Source organism: Ranitomeya variabilis, chromosome 7, assembly GCF_051348905.1.
Source record: "Ranitomeya variabilis isolate aRanVar5 chromosome 7, aRanVar5.hap1, whole genome shotgun sequence".
Lineage (NCBI taxonomy): Eukaryota > Metazoa > Chordata > Amphibia > Anura > Dendrobatidae > Ranitomeya > Ranitomeya variabilis.
In genome coordinates, this window is record NC_135238.1 from 19,175,909 (window position 1) to 19,198,819 (window position 22,911).

The window sequence follows — 22,911 nt, forward strand, 5'->3', positions numbered from 1 at the left end:
TCCCTCGCCCCTCCATGTCCCATTCCTCGCCTCTCCATGTCTCATTCCTCGCCTCTCCATGTCCCATTCCTCGCCTCTCCATGTCTCATTCCTCGCCTCTCCATGTCTCATTCCTCGCCTCTCCATGTCCCATCCCTCGCCCCTCCACGTCCCATTCCTCGCCCCTCCATGTCCCATCCCTTGCCTCTCCATGTCCCATCCCTTGCCTCTCCACGTCCCATTCCTCGCCCCTCCATGTCCCATTCCTTGCCTCTCCATGTCCCATTCCTTGCCTCTCCATGTCTCATTCCTCGCCCCTCCAAGTCCCATTCCCCTTCCCTCCATGTCCCATTCCTCACCCCTTCATGTCCCGTTCCCCGTCCCTCCATGTCCCATTCCCCGTCCCTCCATGTCCCAATCCCCGTCCCTCCATGTCCCATCCCTCGCCCCTCCATGTTCCATCCCCGCCTCTCCATGTCTCATTCCTCGCCTCTCCATGTCCCATTCCCTGTCCCATCCCTCGCCCCTCCATGTCCCATTCCCCGTCCCTCCATGTCCCAATCCCCGTCCCTCCATGTCCCATCCCTCGCCCCTCCATGTTCCATCCCCGCCTCTCCATGTCTCATTCCTCGCCTCTCCATGTCCCATTCCCTGTCCCATCCCTCGCCCCTCCATGTCCCATTCCTCGCCTCTCCATGTCTCATTCCTCGCCTCTCCATGTCCCATCCCTCGCCTCTCCATGTCCCATTCCTTGCCTCTCCATGTCTCATTCCTCGCCCCTCCATGTCTCATTCTTCGCCCCTCCATGTCCCATTCCTCGTCCCTCCATGTCCCATCCCTCGCCCCTCCATGTCCCATCCCTCGCCCCTCCATGTCCCATCCCTCGCCCCTCCATGTCCCATCCCTCTCCCCTCCATGTCCCATTCCTCGCCCCTCCATGTCTCATTCCTCGCCCCTCCATGTCCCATCCCTCGCCCCTCCATGTCCCATCCCTCGCCCCTCCATGTCCCATCCCTCGCCTCTCCATGTCCCATTCCTCGCCTCTCCATGTCCCATTCCTCGCCCCTCCATGTCCCATTATTTCCCCCTCCATGTCCCATTCTTTGCCCCTCCATGTCCCATTTCCCGTCCCTCCATGTGCCATTCCTCGCCTCTCTGTGTCCAATTCCATGTCACCCTATGTACCATTCCCCACCCTTTTCCCAACCTCTGTGTGTCTTTTTCCCGATTCCCTGAAAGGAAGTAAACGTATATAACAAAACATATAATTGCTATAGTTTCCTGGGAGAAATACTACATTTTTTGAAACAATTTCAAGGGTGCCAACACTTTTGGTCATGACTATGTATTATTTTTGTTTTTTCAGGAGCTCCTCCTGCGCAAGGATCTACTCCAGTCGTCAACCCTTTCCAGGTGAACCAGCCGCAGGCGCTAACCCTCAACCAGCTGCGCTCCAGCCCGATGATGGGAGTCAGCTCGTCCTTTACCCCAGTGTCAGCCATGGCTCAAGAGGTCTCCGTACCACCGCCATTACTGGGGACGTCCACGTTACCCGCCGTACCGCCAACGGGACTTGGGATTAACATAAACATGGCAGCCACCTTGCCCCACCACAGTTCGGCCATACCGCCCTCTACTGCCCAAGCCATGAACGCCACCAATCCTTTCTTGCTATGAAGGCCGCAGGATATTGGCTATCATGTATAGTAAACACTACACACCGCTCAACTGTCGTCGTCTTCTTCGAGTCCCGAGAGTAACGCCTGGCAGTACCATCCTGCCGGGTGGAGGTGGCATGGGCCCGAGGGGCACGCCGGCCTCTACCCCGAGGATGATTAAAGTGACGCGTTCTATCACATCCGATCTAACACGGTCACCAAAGCTGGAGCTTTCAGCTTCCTGTCTATCGCTTGTCACGTTAATCTGAGTGGATCGTGGTCTTATTTTTTCACCCAGGCTCCGTCACTCGCACTGGTATACACTGCGCTGGAGAGGAAAAGAAAAAAAAAAATGGATTTGTCCCTTTAAGGAGACTGGGACTCAGAATGTGTGCCTATAACAAGACTTACACAGTTACATCACTAGATGTCCTGTGGGTATGAACGCGCCTCTACTACGGCCCCTCTAAACTAACACATCAAGCGTAGTCATGGCGGCCATCTTGGAATGTGAATTAAAGGGGATAGTCAGAGTTTTTGAAAATGGTGCCTAATCAATGTAGAATGAAACACTCTAGAACTTTTTAATATATTTTGTGTCTCAATTCCTCACCAGTGTCAAGATCTCTGCTTTCTTTCAGTCAATGGGAGCATTCTTGTTTCCATATATTGACAGGAAGTAGAAATCTTGCATAAAAAATGAAAAGGCTATAGACACTTCCCCTTTAAATGTCATGTAAGTGTAGCCTAAAAGCAAGGGTAACTTCACTGGGTGGCAGCGAGGCCTGTTAATAGATGGCAACTGGCGCTCCCACTGAAGGGCACTGAGCAGTATATGTCTAATGGGATCAAGTCACCAGGTGCCACAATCATTTCAGGGGGCGGCCATCTTAGGCTCCTACAGGGATTGGCTGTGTTCATTGACTATTTTGACCAGATGGCCGTCATTAGAATAATAATAGCCCTGCTGCTTTAGTCTTCTGTCTCTACCGCCTTGTGCACTGGCATAGTCCATCAGGGTCTAATAATAACGCCACCAGATGGGCCTAAATACAAACAAAAATGGCGGCATTGCCCATAGCAACCAGTGATCACAGTTGATTTGTTGCCATGGACAATGCAGCGCCCCTATGACATCTGCAGCGTCCTCCCATTCCTTGCTTTATGATTTTAGGGTCACCGGTAGTCACCACCACCACCCCACAGTGCCGATCTCATCCCTTTTCACCTTTTGTTTTATTTTATAAATGTGGATTTTCAGGGATTTTAAGTCATTTCAGCTTTATGGTTTTAGCTAAAAAAAAAATGGTAAATTTCACAGATTCATAATTATTTGTTTTGTTTTTTTTTTCCTTTAAGAAAAACATATTTTTTTATATTCGTGATACCACATATGCCCCCATGACAACACTTCCTGTTCTATAGGCCACATCCTGTAAGATGCGTTCTTTATCCAGTTGCTTATGAGCCCGAGCTCAGTGTCCCTACCTATTTGGGGTAGGAAGTGTTGTCATGGGGACATTAGTAAGGCAGATTGTCCTCCCATGAACAACCCCTTTAAGACCATACTAGCGACTAAGAAATCAGACAGCACCCCATCCCCCCAATCATGACAGCCTGAAACCCGTTTTATATAATAAAAACGTATAAAATGCAATTGTATAACATCCTCCTCAATGGCGGATGTCCACAGCGACCAATTGTTTCCCAGCTTTCATTATCTAACCTGCACTGAAGAATATGACAGGAACATTTGTTGCCCTTGGCAGCCAATCAGCTTCCAGGTCTCATTCTCCAAAGGGCCTTTGAAAAATGAGAGCTGCAATCTGATTGGTTGCTATGTGTAACTGCCTCATTTCTTAGCACTAGTAATGATAAATCCCCCCACAGCTACCCCAAAAGGCGGCCAACAAACTAGTAATATCTTATCCTCCCTAAATATATATTTACTTCATTTTTTTTATTTTTGTTAACCTTAAAAAAAAAGAATCATGTCTTGGAGGAGATTCCTTGTCTCACTCCTTAATAAACAATATGGCCGCCCTTACATCCTCCTCGAAGGGACAACGGTTGAAGAAAACTGTAAAAACCATAAACCCAACATGGCCGCCACGTAGGTGATCACTATGGTGGCAGCCATATTGTTTGCCTCCCAGTTTTCCCACTCTAAGAAATGGTTGAATAGATCCGTAAATGTCCTTACGGCCATTTTATGTGATTAACCCCTTATGGTTACACATCATTATATTGGCGGCCCGGGCTCCGCGACGATAGCATTAATCCGCTCACATACTGTTGTCACGGATACAAAAAAAAAAAAAAAAAAAAGGGAAATTCTATACCACCAGGATTTGTACAATGAATTTGACTCCGAAAATCATTCTATATAGATCAAAAAAATATATTTTAATTATCGTTACAATGTATTTTTATTTTTTATAAAGCCGGCTTCACACAGCGCGACGCGCGCAATTTCCCCTCCCCCCCCAATTTTTAAATAAAAATAAATAATAATCTAATTTCTTCAGTGAAAATAATAAAAAAATATGCGCGGTGCCCGCGCCGTGTGAAGCCGGGGTGTGAATCTCATGTATTGTTGCATTGTAAAGCAGGTTATGGCGGACGCGCTGTCACCTGTCCTGTGTGCACCGGTCGGCTCTGCCAAGTCTAAGTTATTGTTTTCTTTTGTATTTACCCCTTCACTTAAAAGTCCTATTTTTACGACAAGATGAACTCTGAGACTTTATTTTGAACACTGATATAAAAGCCGAATGTCAAAGCACCTATCATGGAGCGTCATAATATATATACTGTATATACATACACACGCACATGTATATCTCTCTCTCTCTATATATATACTAGACTGTGGCCCGATTCTAACGCATCGGGTAATTCTAGAATATGCATGTCCCCGTAGTATATGGACAATGATGATTCCAGAATTCGCGGCAGACTGTGCCCGTCGCTGATTGGTTGAGGCAACCTTTATGACATCATCGTCGCCATGGCAACCATTATGACATCTACGTCGATACTGTGCCCGTCAGAGACGCGGGATTTCCAGGACAGACAGACAGACGGAAAAACCCTTAGACAATTATATATATAGATGTGTGTGTGTATATGTATATAATGTGTATATATACTGTATATGTGTGTGTGTGTGTGTGTGTGTGTGTGTGTGTGTGTGTGTGTGTGTGTGTGTGTGTGTATATATATATATATATATATATATATATATATATATATATATATATACACACACACTAGATGGTGGCCTGATTCTAACGCATCGGGTATTCTAGAATATGTATGTAGTTTATGAAGATTTTAGAATAATACATTGAATACACAGGATTCGGACTGCGCCTGTCGCTGATTGTTCGCGGCCGGCCAAGTAGTATATAGCAGCCACGTAGTATATTGCACAGCCACGTAGTATATAGCACAGCCACGTAGTATATAACAGCCCACGTAGTAAATAGCAGCCACATAGTATATTGCACAGCCACATAGTATATAACAGCCCACATAGTAAATAGCAGCCACGTAGTATATAGCACAGCCACGTAGTATATAGCACAGCCACGTAGTATATAACAGCCCACATAGTAAATAGCAGCCACGTAGTATATAACAGCCCACGTAGTAAATAGCAGCCACGTAGTATATAGCACAGCCAAGTAGTATATAGCACAGCCACGTAGTATATAACAGCCCACATAGTAAATAGCAGCCACGTAGTATATAACAGCCCACGTAGTAAATAGCAGCCACGTAGTATATTGCACAGCCACGTAGTATATAGCCCAGCCACGTAGTATATAACAGCCCACGTAGTAAATAGCAGCCACGTAGTATATTGCACAGCCACATAGTATATAACAGCCCACATAGTAAATAGCAGCCACGTAGTATATAGCACAGCCACGTAGTATATAGCACAGCCACGTAGTATATAACAGCCCACATAGTAAATAGCAGCCACGTAGTATATAACAGCCCACGTAGTAAATAGCAGCCACGTAGTATATAGCACAGCCACGTAGTATATAGCACAGCCACGTAGTATATAACAGCCCACATAGTAAATAGCGCCCACGTAGTAAATAGCAGCCACGTAGTATATAGCACAGCCACGTAGTATATAGCACAGCCACGTAGTATATAACAGCCCACATAGTAAATAGCAGCCACGTAGTATATAACAGCCCACGTAGTAAATAGCAGCCACGTAGTATATTGCACAGCCACGTAGTATATAGCCCAGCCACGTAGTATATAACAGCCCACGTAGTAAATAGCAGCCACGTAGTATATTGCACAGCCACATAGTATATAACAGCCCACATAGTAAATAGCAGCCACGTAGTATATAGCACAGCCACGTAGTATATAGCACAGCCACGTAGTATATAACAGCCCACATAGTAAATAGCAGCCACGTAGTATATAACAGCCCACGTAGTAAATAGCAGCCACGTAGTATATAGCACAGCCACGTAGTATATAGCACAGCCACGTAGTATATAACAGCCCACATAGTAAATAGCAGCCACGTAGTATATAACAGCCCACGTAGTAAATAGCAGCCACGTAGTATATTGCACAGCCACGTAGTATATAGCCCAGCCACGTAGTATATAACAGCCCACGTAGTAAATAGCAGCCACGTAGTATATAACAGCCCACGTAGTAAATAGCAGCCACGTAGTATATTGCACAGCCCACGTAGTATATTGCACACCCACGTAGTATATTGCACAGCCCATGTAGTATATAGCAATGTGGGCATCATATCCCTGTTAAAAAAAAAAGAATTAAAATAAAAAATAGTTATATACTCACCTTCCGTTGGCCCCCGGATCCAGGCGAAGCGGTTACCGACGCTCCTCGCGCGCTCTGGTCTCAAGAGTGCATTTCGGTCTTGCGAAATGTTGACGTAGCGGTCTCGCAAGACCGCTACGTCATCATCTCGCGAGATCGCAATGCATGGAGCGGTCACCGGAGCGTCGCGAGGAGTGGGAAAGGCCTGTTTGATGCATAGGCAGCATCAACAGTAAAAAGTTGGTCACACAGGGTTAATAGCAGCGTTAACGGAGTGCATTACACAGCAGCATAACGCGGTCTGTTAGCGCTGCCATTAACCCTGTGTGAGCGCTGACTGGAGGGGATTATGGAGCGGGCACTGAGTGCAGGGAGGAAGGAGCAGCCATTTTGCCGCCGGACTGTGCCCATCGCTGATTGGTCGTGGCTGTTTTGCCGCGACCAATCAGCGACTTGGATTTCCATGACAGACAGAGGCTGCGACCAATGAATATCCGTGACAGACAGACAGAAGGACAGACGGAAGTGACCCTTAGACAATTATATAGTAGATATATATATATTTATATAGTAGATTGTCATGATTCTCAATGGCGAGAGAACATAGCCCAGCATATATAAGAACTAGCTCTTGGAAGATGGAATCTAAACTGACCATGAACTAAACCTGCCGCACAACTAACAGTAGCCGGGTAGCGTAGCCTACGTTTTATCCCTAGTAGCCCAGCGCCAGCCGGAGGACTAACTAATCCTAGCAGAGGAAAATACAGTCCTGGCTCACCTCTAGAGAAATTTCCCCAAAAGGCAGACAGAGGCCCCCACATATATTGGCGGTGATTTAAGATGAAATGACAAACGTAGTATGAAAATAGGTTTAGCAAAATCGAGGTCCGTTTACTAGATAGCAGGAAGACAGAAAGGGCACTTTCATGGTCAGCTGAAAACCCTATCAAAACACCATCCAGAAATTACTTTAAGACTCTAGTATTAACTCATAACACCAGAGTGGCAATTTCAGATCACAAGAGCTTTCCAGACACAGTAACGAAACAGCAGCTGTGAACTGGAACAAAATGCAAAAACAAACAAGGACGAAAGTCCAACTTAGCTGGGAGTTGTCTAGTAGCAGGAACATGCAAAGAAAGGCTTCTGATTACATTGTTGACCGGCATGAAACTGACAGAGGAGCAAGGTTATATAGAGACTCCCACATCCTGATGGGAACAGGTGAACAGAGAGGATGATGCACACAAGTTCAATTCCACCAGTGGCCACCGGGGGAGCCCAGAATCCAATTTCACAACAGTACCCCCCCCTCAAGGAGGGGGCACCAAACCCTCACCAGAACCACCAGGGCGATCAGGATGAGCCCTATGAAAGGCACGGACAAGATCGGAGGCATGAACATCAGAGGCAGTCACCCAAGAATTATCCTCCTGACCGTATCCCTTCCATTTGACCAGATACTGGAGTTTCCGTCTGGAAACACGGGAGTCTAAGATCTTTTCCACAACGTACTCCAACTCACCCTCAACCAACACCGGAGCAGGAGGCTCAACGGAAGGCACAACCGGTACCTCATACCTGCGCAATAATGACCGATGAAAAACATTATGAATAGAAAAAGATGCAGGGAGGTCCAAACGGAAGGACACAGGGTTAAGAATCTCCAATATCTTGTACGGGCCGATGAACCGAGGCTTAAACTTAGGAGAAGAAACCCTCATAGGGACAAAACGAGAAGACAACCACACCAAGTCCCCAACACAAAGCCGAGGACCAACACGACGACGGCGGTTGGCAAAAAGCTGAGTCTTCTCCTGGGACAACTTCAAATTGTCCACTACCTGCCCCCAAATCTGATGCAACCTCTCCACCACAGCATCCACTCCAGGACAATCCGAAGATTCCACCTGACCGGAGGAAAATCGAGGATGAAACCCCGAATTACAGAAAAACGGGGACACCAAGGTGGCAGAGCTGGCCCGATTATTGAGGGCGAACTCCGCCAATGGCAAAAAAGCAACCCAATCATCCTGATCCGCAGACACAAAACACCTCAAATATGTCTCCAAGGTCTGATTAGTCCGCTCGGTCTGGCCATTAGTCTGAGGATGGAAAGCAGACGAAAAAGACAAATCTATGCCCATCCTAGCACAGAATGCCCGCCAAAATCTAGACACGAATTGGGTCCCTCTGTCAGAAACGATATTCTCCGGAATACCATGCAAACGAACAACATTTTGAAAAAACAGAGGAACCAACTCGGAAGAAGAAGGCAACTTAGGCAAGGGAACCAAATGGACCATCTTAGAGAAACGGTCACACACCACCCAGATGACAGACATCTTCTGAGAAACAGGCAGATCCGAAATAAAATCCATCGAGATGTGCGTCCAAGGCCTCTTCGGAATAGGCAAGGGCAACAACAATCCACTAGCCCGAGAACAACAAGGCTTGGCCCGAGCACAAACGTCACAAGACTGCACAAAGCCTCGCACATCTCGTGACAGGGAAGGCCACCAGAAGGACCTTGCCACCAAATCCCTGGTACCAAAGATTCCAGGATGACCTGCCAACGCAGAAGAATGAACCTCAGAAATGACTCTACTGGTCCAATCATCAGGAACAAACAGTCTACCAGGTGGGCAACGATCCGGTCTATCCGCCTGAAACTCCTGCAAGGCCCGCCACAGGTCTGGAGAAACGGCAGACAATATCACTCCATCCTTAAGGATACCTGTGGGCTCAGAATTACCAGGGGAGTCAGGCTCAAAACTCCTAGAAAGGGCATCCGCCTTAACATTCTTAGAACCCGGTAGGTATGACACCACAAAATTAAACCGAGAGAAAAACAACGACCAGCGCGCCTGTCTAGGATTCAGGCGCCTGGCAGACTCAAGGTAAATTAAATTTTTGTGGTCAGTCAATACCACCACCTGATGTCTGGCCCCCTCAAGCCAGTGACGCCACTCCTCAAAAGCCCACTTCATGGCCAAAAGCTCCCGATTCCCAATATCATAATTCCGCTCGGCGGGCGAAAATTTACGGGAAAAAAAAGCACAAGGTCTCATCACGGGGCAGTCGGAACTTCTCTGCGACAACACCGCCCCAGCTCCGATTTCAGAAGCGTCGACCTCAACCTGAAAAGGAAGAGCAACATCAGGCTGACGCAACACAGGGGCGGAAGAAAAGCGGCGCTTAAGCTCCCGAAAGGCCTCCACAGCATCAGGGGACCAATCAGCAACATCAGCACCCTTCTTAGTCAAATCACTCAATGGTTTAACAACATCAGAAAAACCAGCAATAAATCGACGATAAAAGTTAGCAAAGCCCAAAAATTTCTGAAGACTCTTAAGAGAAGAGGGTTGCGTCCAATCACAAATAGCCTGAACCTTGACAGGATCCATCTCGATGGAAGAGGGGGAAAAAATGTATCCCAAGAAGGAAATCTTTTGAACCCCAAAAACGCACTTAGAACCCTTCACACACAAGGAATTAGACCGCAAAACCTGAAAAACCCTCCTGACCTGCTGGACATGAGAGTCCCAGTCATCCGAAAAAATCAGAATATCATCCAGATACACAATCATAAATTTATCCAAATAATCGCGGAAAATGTCATGCATAAAGGACTGGAAGACTGAAGGGGCATTTGAAAGACCAAAAGGCATCACCAAATACTCAAAGTGGCCCTCGGGCGTATTAAATGCGGTTTTCCACTCATCCCCCTGCTTGATTCGCACCAAATTATACGCCCCACGGAGATCAATCTTAGAGAACCACTTGGCCCCCTTTATACGAGCAAACAAATCAGTCAGCAGTGGTAACGGATATTGATATTTAACCGTGATTTTATTCAAAAGCCGATAATCAATACACGGCCTCAAAGAGCCATCTTTCTTAGACACAAAGAAAAAACCGGCTCCTAAGGGAGATGACGAAGGACGAATATGTCCCTTTTCCAAGGACTCCTTTATATATTCTCGCATAGCAGCGTGTTCAGGCACAGACAGATTAAATAAACGACCCTTAGGGTATTTACTACCCGGGATCAAATCTATGGCACAATCGCACTCCCGATGCGGAGGTAGTGAACCAAGCTTGGGTTCTTCAAAAACGTCACGATAGTCAGACAAGAATTCAGGAATCTCAGAGGGAATAGATGATGAAATGGAAACCAAAGGTACGTCCCCATGAGTCCCTTTACATCCCCAGCTTAACACAGACATAGCTTTCCAGTCGAGGACTGGGTTATGAGATTGCAGCCATGGCAATCCTAGCACCAAAACATCATGTAGATTATACAGCACCAGAAAGCGAATAATCTCCTGGTGATCCGGATTAATACGCATAGTTACTTGTGTCCAGTATTGTGGTTTATTACTAGCCAATGGGGTGGAGTCAATCCCCTTCAGAGGTATAGGAGCTTCCAAAGGCTCCAAATCATACCCACAGCGTTTGGCAAAGGACCAATCCATAAGACTCAAAGCGGCGCCAGAGTCGACATAGGCGTCCGCGGTAATAGATGATAAAGAACAAATCAGGGTCACAGATAGAATAAACTTAGACTGTAAAGTGCTAATTGAAACAGACTTGTCAAGCTTCTTAGTACGCTTAGAGCATGCTGATATAACATGAGTTGAATCACCACAATAGAAGCACAACCCATTTTTTCGTCTAAAATTCTGCCGCTCGCTTCTGGACAGAATTCTATCACATTGCATATTTTCTGGCGTCTTCTCAGTAGACACCGCCAAATGGTGCACAGGTTTGCGCTCCCGCAGACGCCTATCGATCTGAATAGCCATTGTCATGGACTCATTCAGACCCGCAGGCACAGGGAACCCCACCATAACATCCTTAATGGCATCAGAGAGACCTTCTCTGAAAATCGCCGCCAGGGCGCACTCATTCCACTGAGTAAGCACAGACCATTTACGGAATTTTTGGCAGTATATTTCAGCTTCATCTTGCCCCTGAGATAGGGACATCAAAGCTTTTTCCGCCTGAAGCTCTAAATGAGGTTCCTCATAAAGCAACCCCAAGGCCAGAAAAAACGCATCCACATTGAGCAACGCAGGATCCCCTGGTGTCAATGCAAAAGCCCAATCTTGAGGGTCGCCCCGGAGCAAGGAAATTACAATCCTGACCTGCTGTGCAGGATCTCCGGCAGAGCGAGACTTCAGGGACAAAAACAATTTGCAATTATTTTTAAAATTTTGAAAGCAAGATCTATTCCCTGAAAAAAATTCAGGCAAAGGAATTCTAGGTTCAGACATAGGTGCATGAACAACAAAATCTTGCAAATTTTGTACCTTCGTGGCGAGATTATTCAAACCTGTAGCTACACTCTGAAGATCCATTTCAAACAGGTGAACACAGAGCCATTCAAGGATTAGAAGGAGAGAAAGAGAGGAAGGCTGCAGTATAGGCAGACTAGCAAGTGATTCAATTATGAGCACACTCAGAACGAGAAAAAAAAAAAATAAAAATTTTCAGCAGACTTCTTTTTTCTCTCCTTTCTCAGCCAATAATTTAACCCTTTTGGGCCGGTCAAACTGTCATGATTCTCAATGGCGAGAGAACATAGCCCAGCATATATAAGAACTAGCTCTTGGAAGATGGAATCTAAACTGACCATGAACTAAACCTGCCGCACAATTAACAGTGGCCGGGTAGCGTGCCTACGTTTTATCCCTAGACGCCCAGCGCCAGCCGGAGGACTAACTAATCCTAGCAGAGGAAAATACAGTCCTGGCTCACCTCTAGAGAAATTTCCCCAAAAGGCAGACAGAGGCCCCCACATATATTGGCGGTGATTTAAGATGAAATGACAAACGTAGTATGAAAATAGGTTTAGCAAAATCGAGGTCCGTTTACTAGATAGCAGGAAGACAGAAAGGGCACTTTCATGGTCAGCTGAAAACCCTATCAAAACACCATCCAGAAATTACTTTAAGACTCTAGTATTAACTCATAACACCAGAGTGGCAATTTCAGATCACAAGAGCTTTCCAGACACAGTAACGAAACAGCAGCTGTGAACTGGAACAAAATGCAAAAACAAACAAGGACGAAAGTCCAACTTAGCTGGGAGTTGTCTAGTAGCAGGAACATGCAAAGAAAGGCTTCTGATTACATTGTTGACCGGCATGAAACTGACAGAGGAGCAAGGTTATATAGAGACTCCCACATCCTGATGGGAACAGGTGAACAGAGAGGATGATGCACACAAGTTCAATTCCACCAGTGGCCACCGGGGGAGCCCAGAATCCAATTTCACAACAGTAGATATACAGTATATATATATATATATATATATATATATATATATATATATATATATATATATATATATATATATATCGGTACATATAAATATATACACACACACACGTGTGTATATATATATATGTACAGTACAGACCAAAAGTTTGGACACACTTTCTCATTGAAAGATTTTTCTGTATTTTCAAGACTATGAAAATTGTACATTCACACTGAAGGCATCAAAACTATGATGTCAGAGAGGCCCGGCGCCTGCGCACTGCAGTCCTTTGCTCTGCCCTCAACAGGGCAGACAAAGTATGCCTGCGCCGGAGCCGCGGCGTGAAGACCAGAAGAGGACGTCATGGAATGAAGATAGGAGGCGCCGGAGCGGACCTGAGACACCCATCATGTGGAATTATATGCTTAACAAAAAAGTGTGAAACAACTGAAAATATGTCTTATATTCTAGGTTCTTCAAAGTAGCCACCTTTTGCTTTGATGACTGCTTTGCACACTCTTGGCATTCTCTTGATGAGCTTCAAGAGGTAGTCACCGGGAATGGTTTTCACTTCACAGGTGTGCCCTGTCAGGTTTAATAAGTGGGATTTCTTGCCTTATAAATGGGGTTGGGACCATCAGTTGTGTTGTGCAGAAGTCTGGTGGATACACAGCTGATAGTCCTACTGAATAGACTGTTAGAATTTGTATTATGGCAAGAAAAAAACAGCTAAGTAAAGAAAAATGAGTGGCCATCATTACTTTAAGAAATGAAGGTCAGTCAGTCCGAAAAATTGGGCAAACTTTGAAAGTGTCCCCAAGTGCAGTGGCAAAAACCATCAAGCGCTGCAAAGAAACTGGCTCACATGAGGACCGCCCCAGGAAAGGAAGACCAAGAGTCACCTCTGCTTCTGAGGATAAGTTTATCTGAGTCACCAACCTCAGAAATCGCAGGTTAACAGCAGCTCAGATTAGAGACCAGGTCAATGCCACACAGAGTTCTAGCAGCAGACACATCTCTACAACAACTGTTAAGAGGAGACTTGGTACAGCAGGCCTTCAGGGTAACATAGCTGCTAGGAAACCACTGCTAAGGACAGGCAACAAGCAGAAGAGACTTGTTTGGGCTAAAGAACACAAGGAATGGACATTAGACCAGTGGAAATCTGTGCTTTGGTCTGATGAGTCCAAATTTGAGATCTTTGGTTCCATCCACCGTGTCTTTGTGCGACGCAGAAAAGGTGAACGGATGGACTCTACATGCCTGGTTCCCACCATGAAGCATGGAGAAGGAGGTGTGACGGTGTGGGGGTGCTTTGCTGGTGTCACAGTTGGGGATTTATTCAAAATTAAAGGCATACTGAACCAGCATGGCTACCACAGCATCTTGCAGCGGCATGCTATTCCATCCGGTTTGCGTTTAGTTGGACGATCATTTATTTTTCAACAGGACAATGACCCCAAACACACCTCCAGGCTGTGTAAGGACTATCTGACCAAGGAGGAGAGTGATGGGGTGCTACGCCAGATAACCTGGCCTCCACAGTCACCAGACCTGAACCCAATCGAGATGGTTTGGGGTGAGCTGGACCGCAGAGTGAAGGCAAAAGGGCCAACAAGTGCTAAGCATCTTTGGGAACTCCTTCAAGATTGTTGGAAGACCATTCCCGGTGACTACCTCTTGAAGCTCATCAAGAGAATGCCAAGAGTGTGCAAAGCAGTCATCAAAGAAAAAGGTGGCTACTTTGAAGAACCTAGAATATAAGACATAACAAAAACGTATGAAACAACTGAAATTAAGTATATAATTCCACATGTGTTACTTCATAGTTTTGATGCCTTCAGTGTGAATGTACAATTTTCATAGTCATGAAAATACAGAAAAATCTTTAAAGGGAACCTGTCACCCCCCAAAGCTCACCGTCATCAGGGGCTTATCTACAGCATTCTGTAATGCTGTAGATAAGCCGCCGATGTTACCTGAAAGAGGAGAAAAAGACGTTAGATTATACTCACCCAGGGGCAGTCCCGCTCCGATGGGCGTCTCAGGTCCGGTCCAGCGCCTCCCATCTTCATTCCATGATGTCCTCTTCTGGTCTTCACGCCGCGGCTCTGGCGCAGGCGTACTTTGTCTGCCCTGTTGAGGGCAGAGCAAACTACTGCAGTGCGCAGGCGCCGAAAAGGTCAGAGAGGCCCGGCGCCTGCGCACTGCAGTACTTTGCTCTGCCCTCAACAGGGCAGACAAAGTACGCCTGCGCCGGAGCCGTGGCGTGAAGACCAGAAGAGGACGTCATGGAATGATGATAGGAGGCGCCGGAGCGGACCTGAGACACCCATTTGACCGGACCGCAGTGGGACCGCCCCTGGGAGAGTATATTCTAACCTCTTTTTCTCCTCTTTAAGGTAACATCGGGGGGCTTATCTACAGCATTACAGAATGCTGTAGATAAGCCCATGATGCCGGTGAGCTTACCTCACCATCGATTTTGGGGGTGACAGGTTCTCTTTAAATGAGAAGGTGTGTCCAAACCTTTGGTCTGTACTGTGTGTGTGTATATAATATATATGTCAGGTAAGTTTGCAAACACTTCATCCTAAGATAGATTACTTTTTCTTCTCTTTTCAGTATGAAAGCTAAATCCAGAATTTTGCTACTTTCCTAATACCAGAGTGCAAGCCATTGTGGACCCTCAGGTGTCAATTAAAGGGTTATTTATTCCCATCCTCAGATAGTTCATGTAAAAACAAGCAATTTTGCAATTTACTGCTTATTAAAATTTGCAGCTGTTCTTGAGATATTTACACGTTTAATTACGGTATAGCTCGTTGCCTAGGAAATAGACCACCGCTGATGTCTAGATTGTAATTAGTGTGCTGAAGTTGGCCGGAATTAGGAGGTCCAGCGATCCTGGCAAACTTCAAAAACAGCGGTTACAAGCTCAATAGAAAAGAGCTTGTAAGCATTGCAGATGTTCTGCTGTCTAGCAGCGGTGGTCGGTCTCCAAGGCAATGAGCTGTGAACAAAAGAAAAGTGTTAATATCTCAAGAACGGCTGAAAATTTTAATAAGCAGTGAATTGCAGAACTGATTGTATTTACAAGCTCTATCCAACAATGTCCATCTATGACGATGGGGGAAAAACCCTTTTAAATTAGTTATCCTGCGCTGTTTAAATCAGAAGTGAATGATGCCGGTAGCACTAGGACCCTGTTCACCTACCGTTTTTTTTACATTTATTTATTTTTAATTTTCTGAAGTTTTTGGTTTTAATGAGCCAGAACCCAATTTCCCGCTTGGAGGGATAAGTGTGGCCGATCTCCTGTGTTTGCAGCGTGCCCACGCTTTAAAGCGTCATTAGCAGGGGCCTATTGATTAATTGTCAAGCTGCAGCAATTAAGAATCATGCAGAGTAATTGACAGTGATTTGCGTCCGGTCGGAGGTATAATTCACCGCAATTACCTCCAATGATTCATGTAAAGGATTGACTGAGCGTGAGATCTGCGCTGACGCCGCCGCTGATCCTCAAATTGTTAAAGGTTCCTGATTATATTACTTGAAAGTGTCAGAAAACGCAATAAATTATTAACATCACCTCCAGAGTGAGCACCGTATGGCGGTAGAAAGAGTCCTGGCTATAAAATAGTGGTCATACAACAGCCACAAAATACTGTAATATAGTAAATGCATAATATTGCCAGTCAGTGCCCACAAAGCAATGTAATACAGTGCATGCATAATACTGCTATACAGTGCATACATATTGCTGCCATACAGTAACACCCTTCTAGACAAGGACCATTTAGCTCTTGGATTCGATGGTGATCCGATTAGTTGGGTCTTACCAATCACTTACCTATAGAATACCCCAATAGTAGTTGACTTTGCAAAACATAATAGTGCCATACAGCGCCCACATAGTTGTGCCAGAAAGTGCTTAATATTGCCATATAGGATAATAATGCCATACAAAGTCCACATTATGGTGCCATATGGTGTCTACATAACGGTGTTATACAGTGCCGACATTAGAGTAACATCAGTGCCATATAGGGTGCACTGTATTGATGCCATACAATTCTCACTGCCAAAATAATACTACATAATTAACCCAGATGGTGCTATATATGTCCTAAATAAAAGTTCCAAATAGTGCTCACATAATGATGCCATTCGGTTACTATACAGATGTGGAATAATTGTCCTTTACACTGCCATATAGTGCCTACGTAGTGGTGCCATAGAGTGTCTACACAATAGTGCCATAAATTGTTTATATCGTTGTCCGTATAACGCATAATAATAATTCCATACAATGTTTACATAATGGTGCTATACACTGTCAACATAATAGTGCCATATACTGTCTGCATATTAGAGTTAAAATGGCCGACACATGAGTGCCATATAGGACCCAATGTATTAATGCCATTCAGTACTTACATTGTAAGAACCACATAGTGCTGCCATAATGGTGCCATACACCACCTACTTACCGTAATACTGCAGCTTCTACTTAATTTTACCATATAGTGCCATAAATGTCCTATATAATCATTCCATATAGTGCCGACAGTAAAATAATAACATTATAGTGCTTCCATAATGGTGTCCTTTATCATAGTGCCATATAGTGCCTGCAGTGTTATACAAAGTCTATATTATAACATATTGCTTACATAATAGTGCCATAAATTGCCTATATCATAGTGCCATATAGTGCATATGTAATAATGACTCTGTATGTAACCCCTTTTGTACAGCACCATGGAATTAATGGTGCTATATAAATAAATAATAATAATAATAATAATAATGACGTACAAAGTTTACATAATAGTGCCGTGCAATGTCTAGAATTGTGCTATACAGTGTCCATATAGTAGTGCCATTATCCCATAACATAATACTGCCATACATCGGACATAGCGCATGTTTAGACACCATGGTTAGGCAGGAAGCTGTGCACATTGGGGTAATATAATAGAACTAACCCTTAGGCGGGTTTCCATTTTTTTCTTTCTAAATTGAGGAAAGTGTTGATCGCCACCTGGTGGTTAGACTGTGTAACTGATGCTATTATGAGTCGCTATGGTACTGTTATAGCTACACAGGAGATTTCTAGTAATGAGGCCAACGCTTTCCTAATCCCCCAATGATTATTAGCGCTTTCTGGGAATCTAATCATAATCTGTGGCGTCATTCACGTGTACAGAACATGACACTGCCGTCTCCTACTCAGGGAACATACGCCTCTCCATGACTGCTACATGGCGATTTTGTTTTATTGTATGTATTTTTGATACACGTTAGACCTGTCAATCAAAAGGTATAAGAACTGGTGAGCACCAATAACAGAGTACCCAGATTGTGCCATACAGTGCTCAAATCAATACACCGTGCAAAGAATAGCGCCTAGCAGCCATTTTATCTATAATAAATTGCATGTATAAGCCTATATATACACATACACATGTATAGCGTTTGCTAGAAAAGATGGACATTAAACGGATCACTCGCCAATTTACCATGGAGAGAAACGGGGGGAGAAACAAGTGGGGAGAACCATTTGTGGAGCCCACAAAACACGACCAATTGATCCAATGTAAAAAGATTTTATTTAGGCACCGTAATACTATATATTATGGCAAAACACTTGGTGAGTGTAATATATTAGTAGCAGTATGATCCATGCTATATACCATTTTTTGAGCAGAGTATAATAAGTACATCTATATGTAGTGTGGTGTGTCCAGGTTACAGCGCTGTTTTTTGCACATTGCGCTTTTTGTCCGGGGTTACACACGTTCCCCACGTTGTCTGTATCCTGAATTTCATGTTCAATAAAATCTTTTTACATTGGATCAATTGGTCGTGTTTTGTGGGTTCCACAAATGGTTCTCCCCACTTGTTTCTCCCCCCGTTTCTCTCCAGTGCTCAAATCAATAGTGCATTCTGCGCCTGGACAATGACACATAACACTCAGATAAATAGTGCCATACAGTGGGCAAATTAATAGTTTGTAAAGAGCCCAGATAAATAGTACTATACAGTAGGCAAATTAATAGTCTGTAAAGAGCCCAGATAAATAGTGCCATGCAGTGGGCAAATTAATAGTCTGTAAAGTACCCAGATAAATTGTGGCATGCAGTGGGCAAATTAATAGTCTGTAAAGAGCCCAGATAAATAGTACTATACAGTAGGCAAATTAATAGTCTGTAAAGTACCCAGATAAATTGTACTATACAGTAGGCAAATTAATAGTCTGTAAAGTACCCAGATAAATTGTGCCATGCAGTGGGCAAATTAATAGTCTGTAAAGAGCCCAGATAAATAGTACTATACAGTAGGCAAATTAATAGTCTGTAAAGTACCCAGATAAATTGTGCCATACAGTGGGCAAATTAATAGTCTGTTAAGAGCCCAGATAAATAGTACTATACAGTAGGCAAATTAATAGTCTGTAAAGTGCCCAGATAAATAGTACTATACAGTAGGCAAATTAATAGTCTGTAAAGAGCCCAGATAAATTGTGCCATACAGTGGGCAAATTAATAGTCTGTTAAGAGCCCAGATAAATAGTACTATACAGTAGGCAAATTAATAGTCTGTAAAGTGCCCAGATAAATAGTACTATACAGTAGGCAAATTAATAGTCTGTAAAGAGCCCAGATAAATTGTGCCATACAGTGGGCAAATTAATAGTCTGTAAAGAGCCCAGATAAATAGTACTATACAGTAGGCAAATTAATAGTCTGTAAAGAGCCCAGATAAATAGTACTATACAGTAGGCAAATTAATAGTCTGTAAAGAGCCCAGATAAATAGTGCCATGCAGTGGGCAAATTAATAGTCTGTAAAGAGCCCAGATAAATTGTGCCATACAGTGGGCAAATTAACAGTGTAAAATGGCCAGATAAATAGTGCCATACATTGGGCAAATAGTTTGTAAAGTGCCCAGCCAGATAAATAGTGGGCAAATTAATAGTTTGTAAAGTACTCACCCAGATAAATAGTACCATGCAGTGTGCAAATTAATTGTCTGTAAAGTGCCCAGATAAATAGTGCCACATAGTGGGCAAATTAATAGTCTGTTAAGTGCCCAGATAAATAGTGCTATACAGTGGGCAAAGTAATAGTTTGTAAAGTGCCCACCCAGATAAATAGTGCCATACAGTGTGAAAATTAATAATCTGTAAAGTGCCCAGATAAATAGGTTGGCACCCTAAATAGTCGATGTGGCACATGAAAAACCCTAGAGTCCCCTATGCTAGCCAATATACAACATAAAATAAACAAAATTATATATATATATATATATATATATATACATTTATACACTTCACATCAGTATAAATCATAATCCTCAGAATTAGCCAATCACACTTACCCTCATGTTACATAATACTCGGTACACGGCCGCAGTCATTTACAGCTATTCGGATTAATCCCATATAATGTTTTAATGTTCTAGGAGAATTTTCCTGACATTTTCTTTCAGTTGCATTGTAAAGTAAAATCCATGGTCCGTAAACAGCTGACAACAAAGAAAAGGGATCTCATTGGTGAAAGTGATCAGTCAGGAGGGGACAAAAGTTTCCAAGACATTAGATTTACCATAGAAAACTGAAGATGTCATCAATACGTGGCTTAAATTTGGCACAACAATGACATTCCCTAGAACTGGATGTCCCTCAAAAATGATTAAAAGACAAGAAAATTGTCCCTTTAAACTGACAAGAGGCCGACAGCAACATTAAAGGAGCTGCAGGAATTTCTGGCAAGTACTGGTTGTGTACTGCATGAGACAACAATGTCCGCATTCCCTGAGGATGGATTTTTATTGATGTGGAGTATATATATATTTGTTTATTGTATGTTGTATATTGCCTAGCATATGGGACACTAGAGTTTTTCAGGGACTGCTGACGTTGAGCGGGGGAGCCATGTTGACTATTTAGGGTGATTACACAAGAACCACAAGACGGATTTCTTCACCCCAGGTATCATTGTAATCAGTATAACAGCGCCGACCTGACACTCTCTCTAGGTTACTGAGCACAATCCTGCTGACAGGTTCCCTTTAACATCCAGTAAGGAAAAAAAGATCATCAGCAAACTAGGGGTAAAAAAAGGGGAACTAAGGGGCAAAGTGATACACCAACATGCAGAAAAAAAGGGACATTTTCAAGGACGCAACAGAGTCCATGGGAATGATGGACATTTGTCCTTTATATTCTACCTGTAATCCCATTTGAAGTTCACATGTGATCCACTAGATGGCGATGAAGTAATGGGAATTTTGTGATTCAAAGATGGTAGAAGAGCAATCCCTTTAAATTCACCCAATTTTTATTGTTTATTGCTGACCCCCATAGTTAGAACAATGAATTAATAAGATATCAGCACAGTAACCTGACGAATGACAGCCAGCAGACGGCAAGGCACTGTTCTAGCACAGCAGGGCAATGCAGGTGGACTCCAGGCACGAGAACAATTAATTCTGCAGTGCAACGTGCAGTGCCGGACAACATTGGTAACAAGGTGCAGAATTTAGTGTTCACTATGTGGCTGTCCGGTGCGGGAAGCAAGAATTTATCGAAATGACCCCAACTGGAGGACCTAGAACATCATGGATATGGTGTGTCTCTGTGCTTGGGAAAGATGGGTGACAGCAGCTGGTATAGCAGACATTAGGGCTATTGCCCCATATATACAGTGCAGCAACATACGCCACAGATACACTGCAGTCACATACCTTATATATACAGTGCAGACACATACCCCATGTATAGTGTATATACCCCATATATACAGCGCAGACGCATACCCCATGTATACAGTGCAGCAACATACCTTATATATAGTGCAGACACATACCCCATGTATAGTGTATATACCCCATATATACAGCGCAGACGCATACCCCATGTATACAGTGCAGCAACATACCTTATATATACAGTGCAGACGCATACACCATGTAGTGTATATACCCCATATATGCAGTGCAGACGCATACCCCATGTATAGTGTATATACCCCATATATGCAGTGCAGACGCATACCCCATATATATAGTGCAGACGCATACCCCATGTATACAGTGCAGACGCATACCCCATGTATACAGTGCAGACGCATACCCCATGTATACAGTGCAGACGCATACCCCATGTATACAGTGCAGACGCATACCCCATGTATACAGTGCAGACGCATACCCCATGTATACAGTGCAGACGCATACCCCATGTATACAGTGCAGACGCATACCCCATGTACACAGTGCAGACGCATACCCCATGTACACAGTGCAGACGCATACCCCATGTACACAGTGCAGACGCATACCCCATGTACACAGTGCAGACGCATACCCCATGTACACAGTGCAGACGCATACCCCATGTATACAGTGCAGACGCATACCCCATGTATACAGTGCAGACGCATACCCCATGTATACAGTGCAGACGCATACCCCATGTACACAGTGCAGACGCATACCCCATGTATACAGTGCAGACGCATACCCCATGTATACAGTGCAGACGCATACCCCATGTATACAGTGCAGACGCATACCCCATGTATACAGTGCAGACACATACCCCATGTACACAGTGCAGAACCATACCCCATGTACACAGTGCAGAACCATACCCCATGTACACAGTGCAGAGGAATACCCCATGTACACAGTGCAGACGCATACCCCATGTACACAGTGCAGACGCATACCCCATGTACACAGTGCAGACGCATACCCCATGTATACAGTGCAGACGCATACCCCATGTATACAGTGCAGACGCATACCCCATGTATACAGTGCAGACGCATACCCCATGTACACAGTGCAGACGCATACCCCATGTACACAGTGCAGAGGAATACCCCATGTACACAGTGCAGACGCATACCCCATGTACACAATGCAGACACATACCCCATGTATACAGTGCAGACGCATACCCCATGTATACAGTGCAGACGCATACCCCATGTATACAGTGCAGAACCATACCCCATGTACACAGTGCAGAGGCATACCCCATGTATACAGCGCAGACCCATACCCCATGTACACAATGCAGACGCATACCCCATGTATACAGTGCAGACGCATACCCCATGTATACAGTGCAGAACCATACCCCATGTATACAGTGCA

General features: G+C 44.4%; 2 protein-coding genes across 6 annotated transcripts in view; one reads left to right on the forward strand and one right to left on the reverse strand.

Moving 5' to 3' along the window:
- EPN2 (epsin 2) overlaps window positions 1-4,364 on the forward strand; it is a 55,211-nt gene extending 50,847 nt beyond the window's left edge. For 3 of the 4 annotated variants that reach the window (XM_077274381.1, XM_077274379.1, XM_077274380.1), the window contains exon 9: window positions 1,346-4,364. In XM_077274381.1, the coding sequence (XP_077130496.1) occupies window positions 1,346-1,656 (311 nt within the window). In that variant the 3' untranslated portion in view covers window positions 1,657-4,364. The remainder of the gene's footprint in view (window positions 1-1,345) is intronic. The other variant, XM_077274382.1, reaches the window with a different exon arrangement.
- Window positions 1-22,911, reverse strand: part of B9D1 (B9 domain containing 1) — a 180,494-nt gene that overhangs the window by 66,573 nt on the left and 91,010 nt on the right. The gene's annotated exons all lie outside the window — the stretch shown is intronic.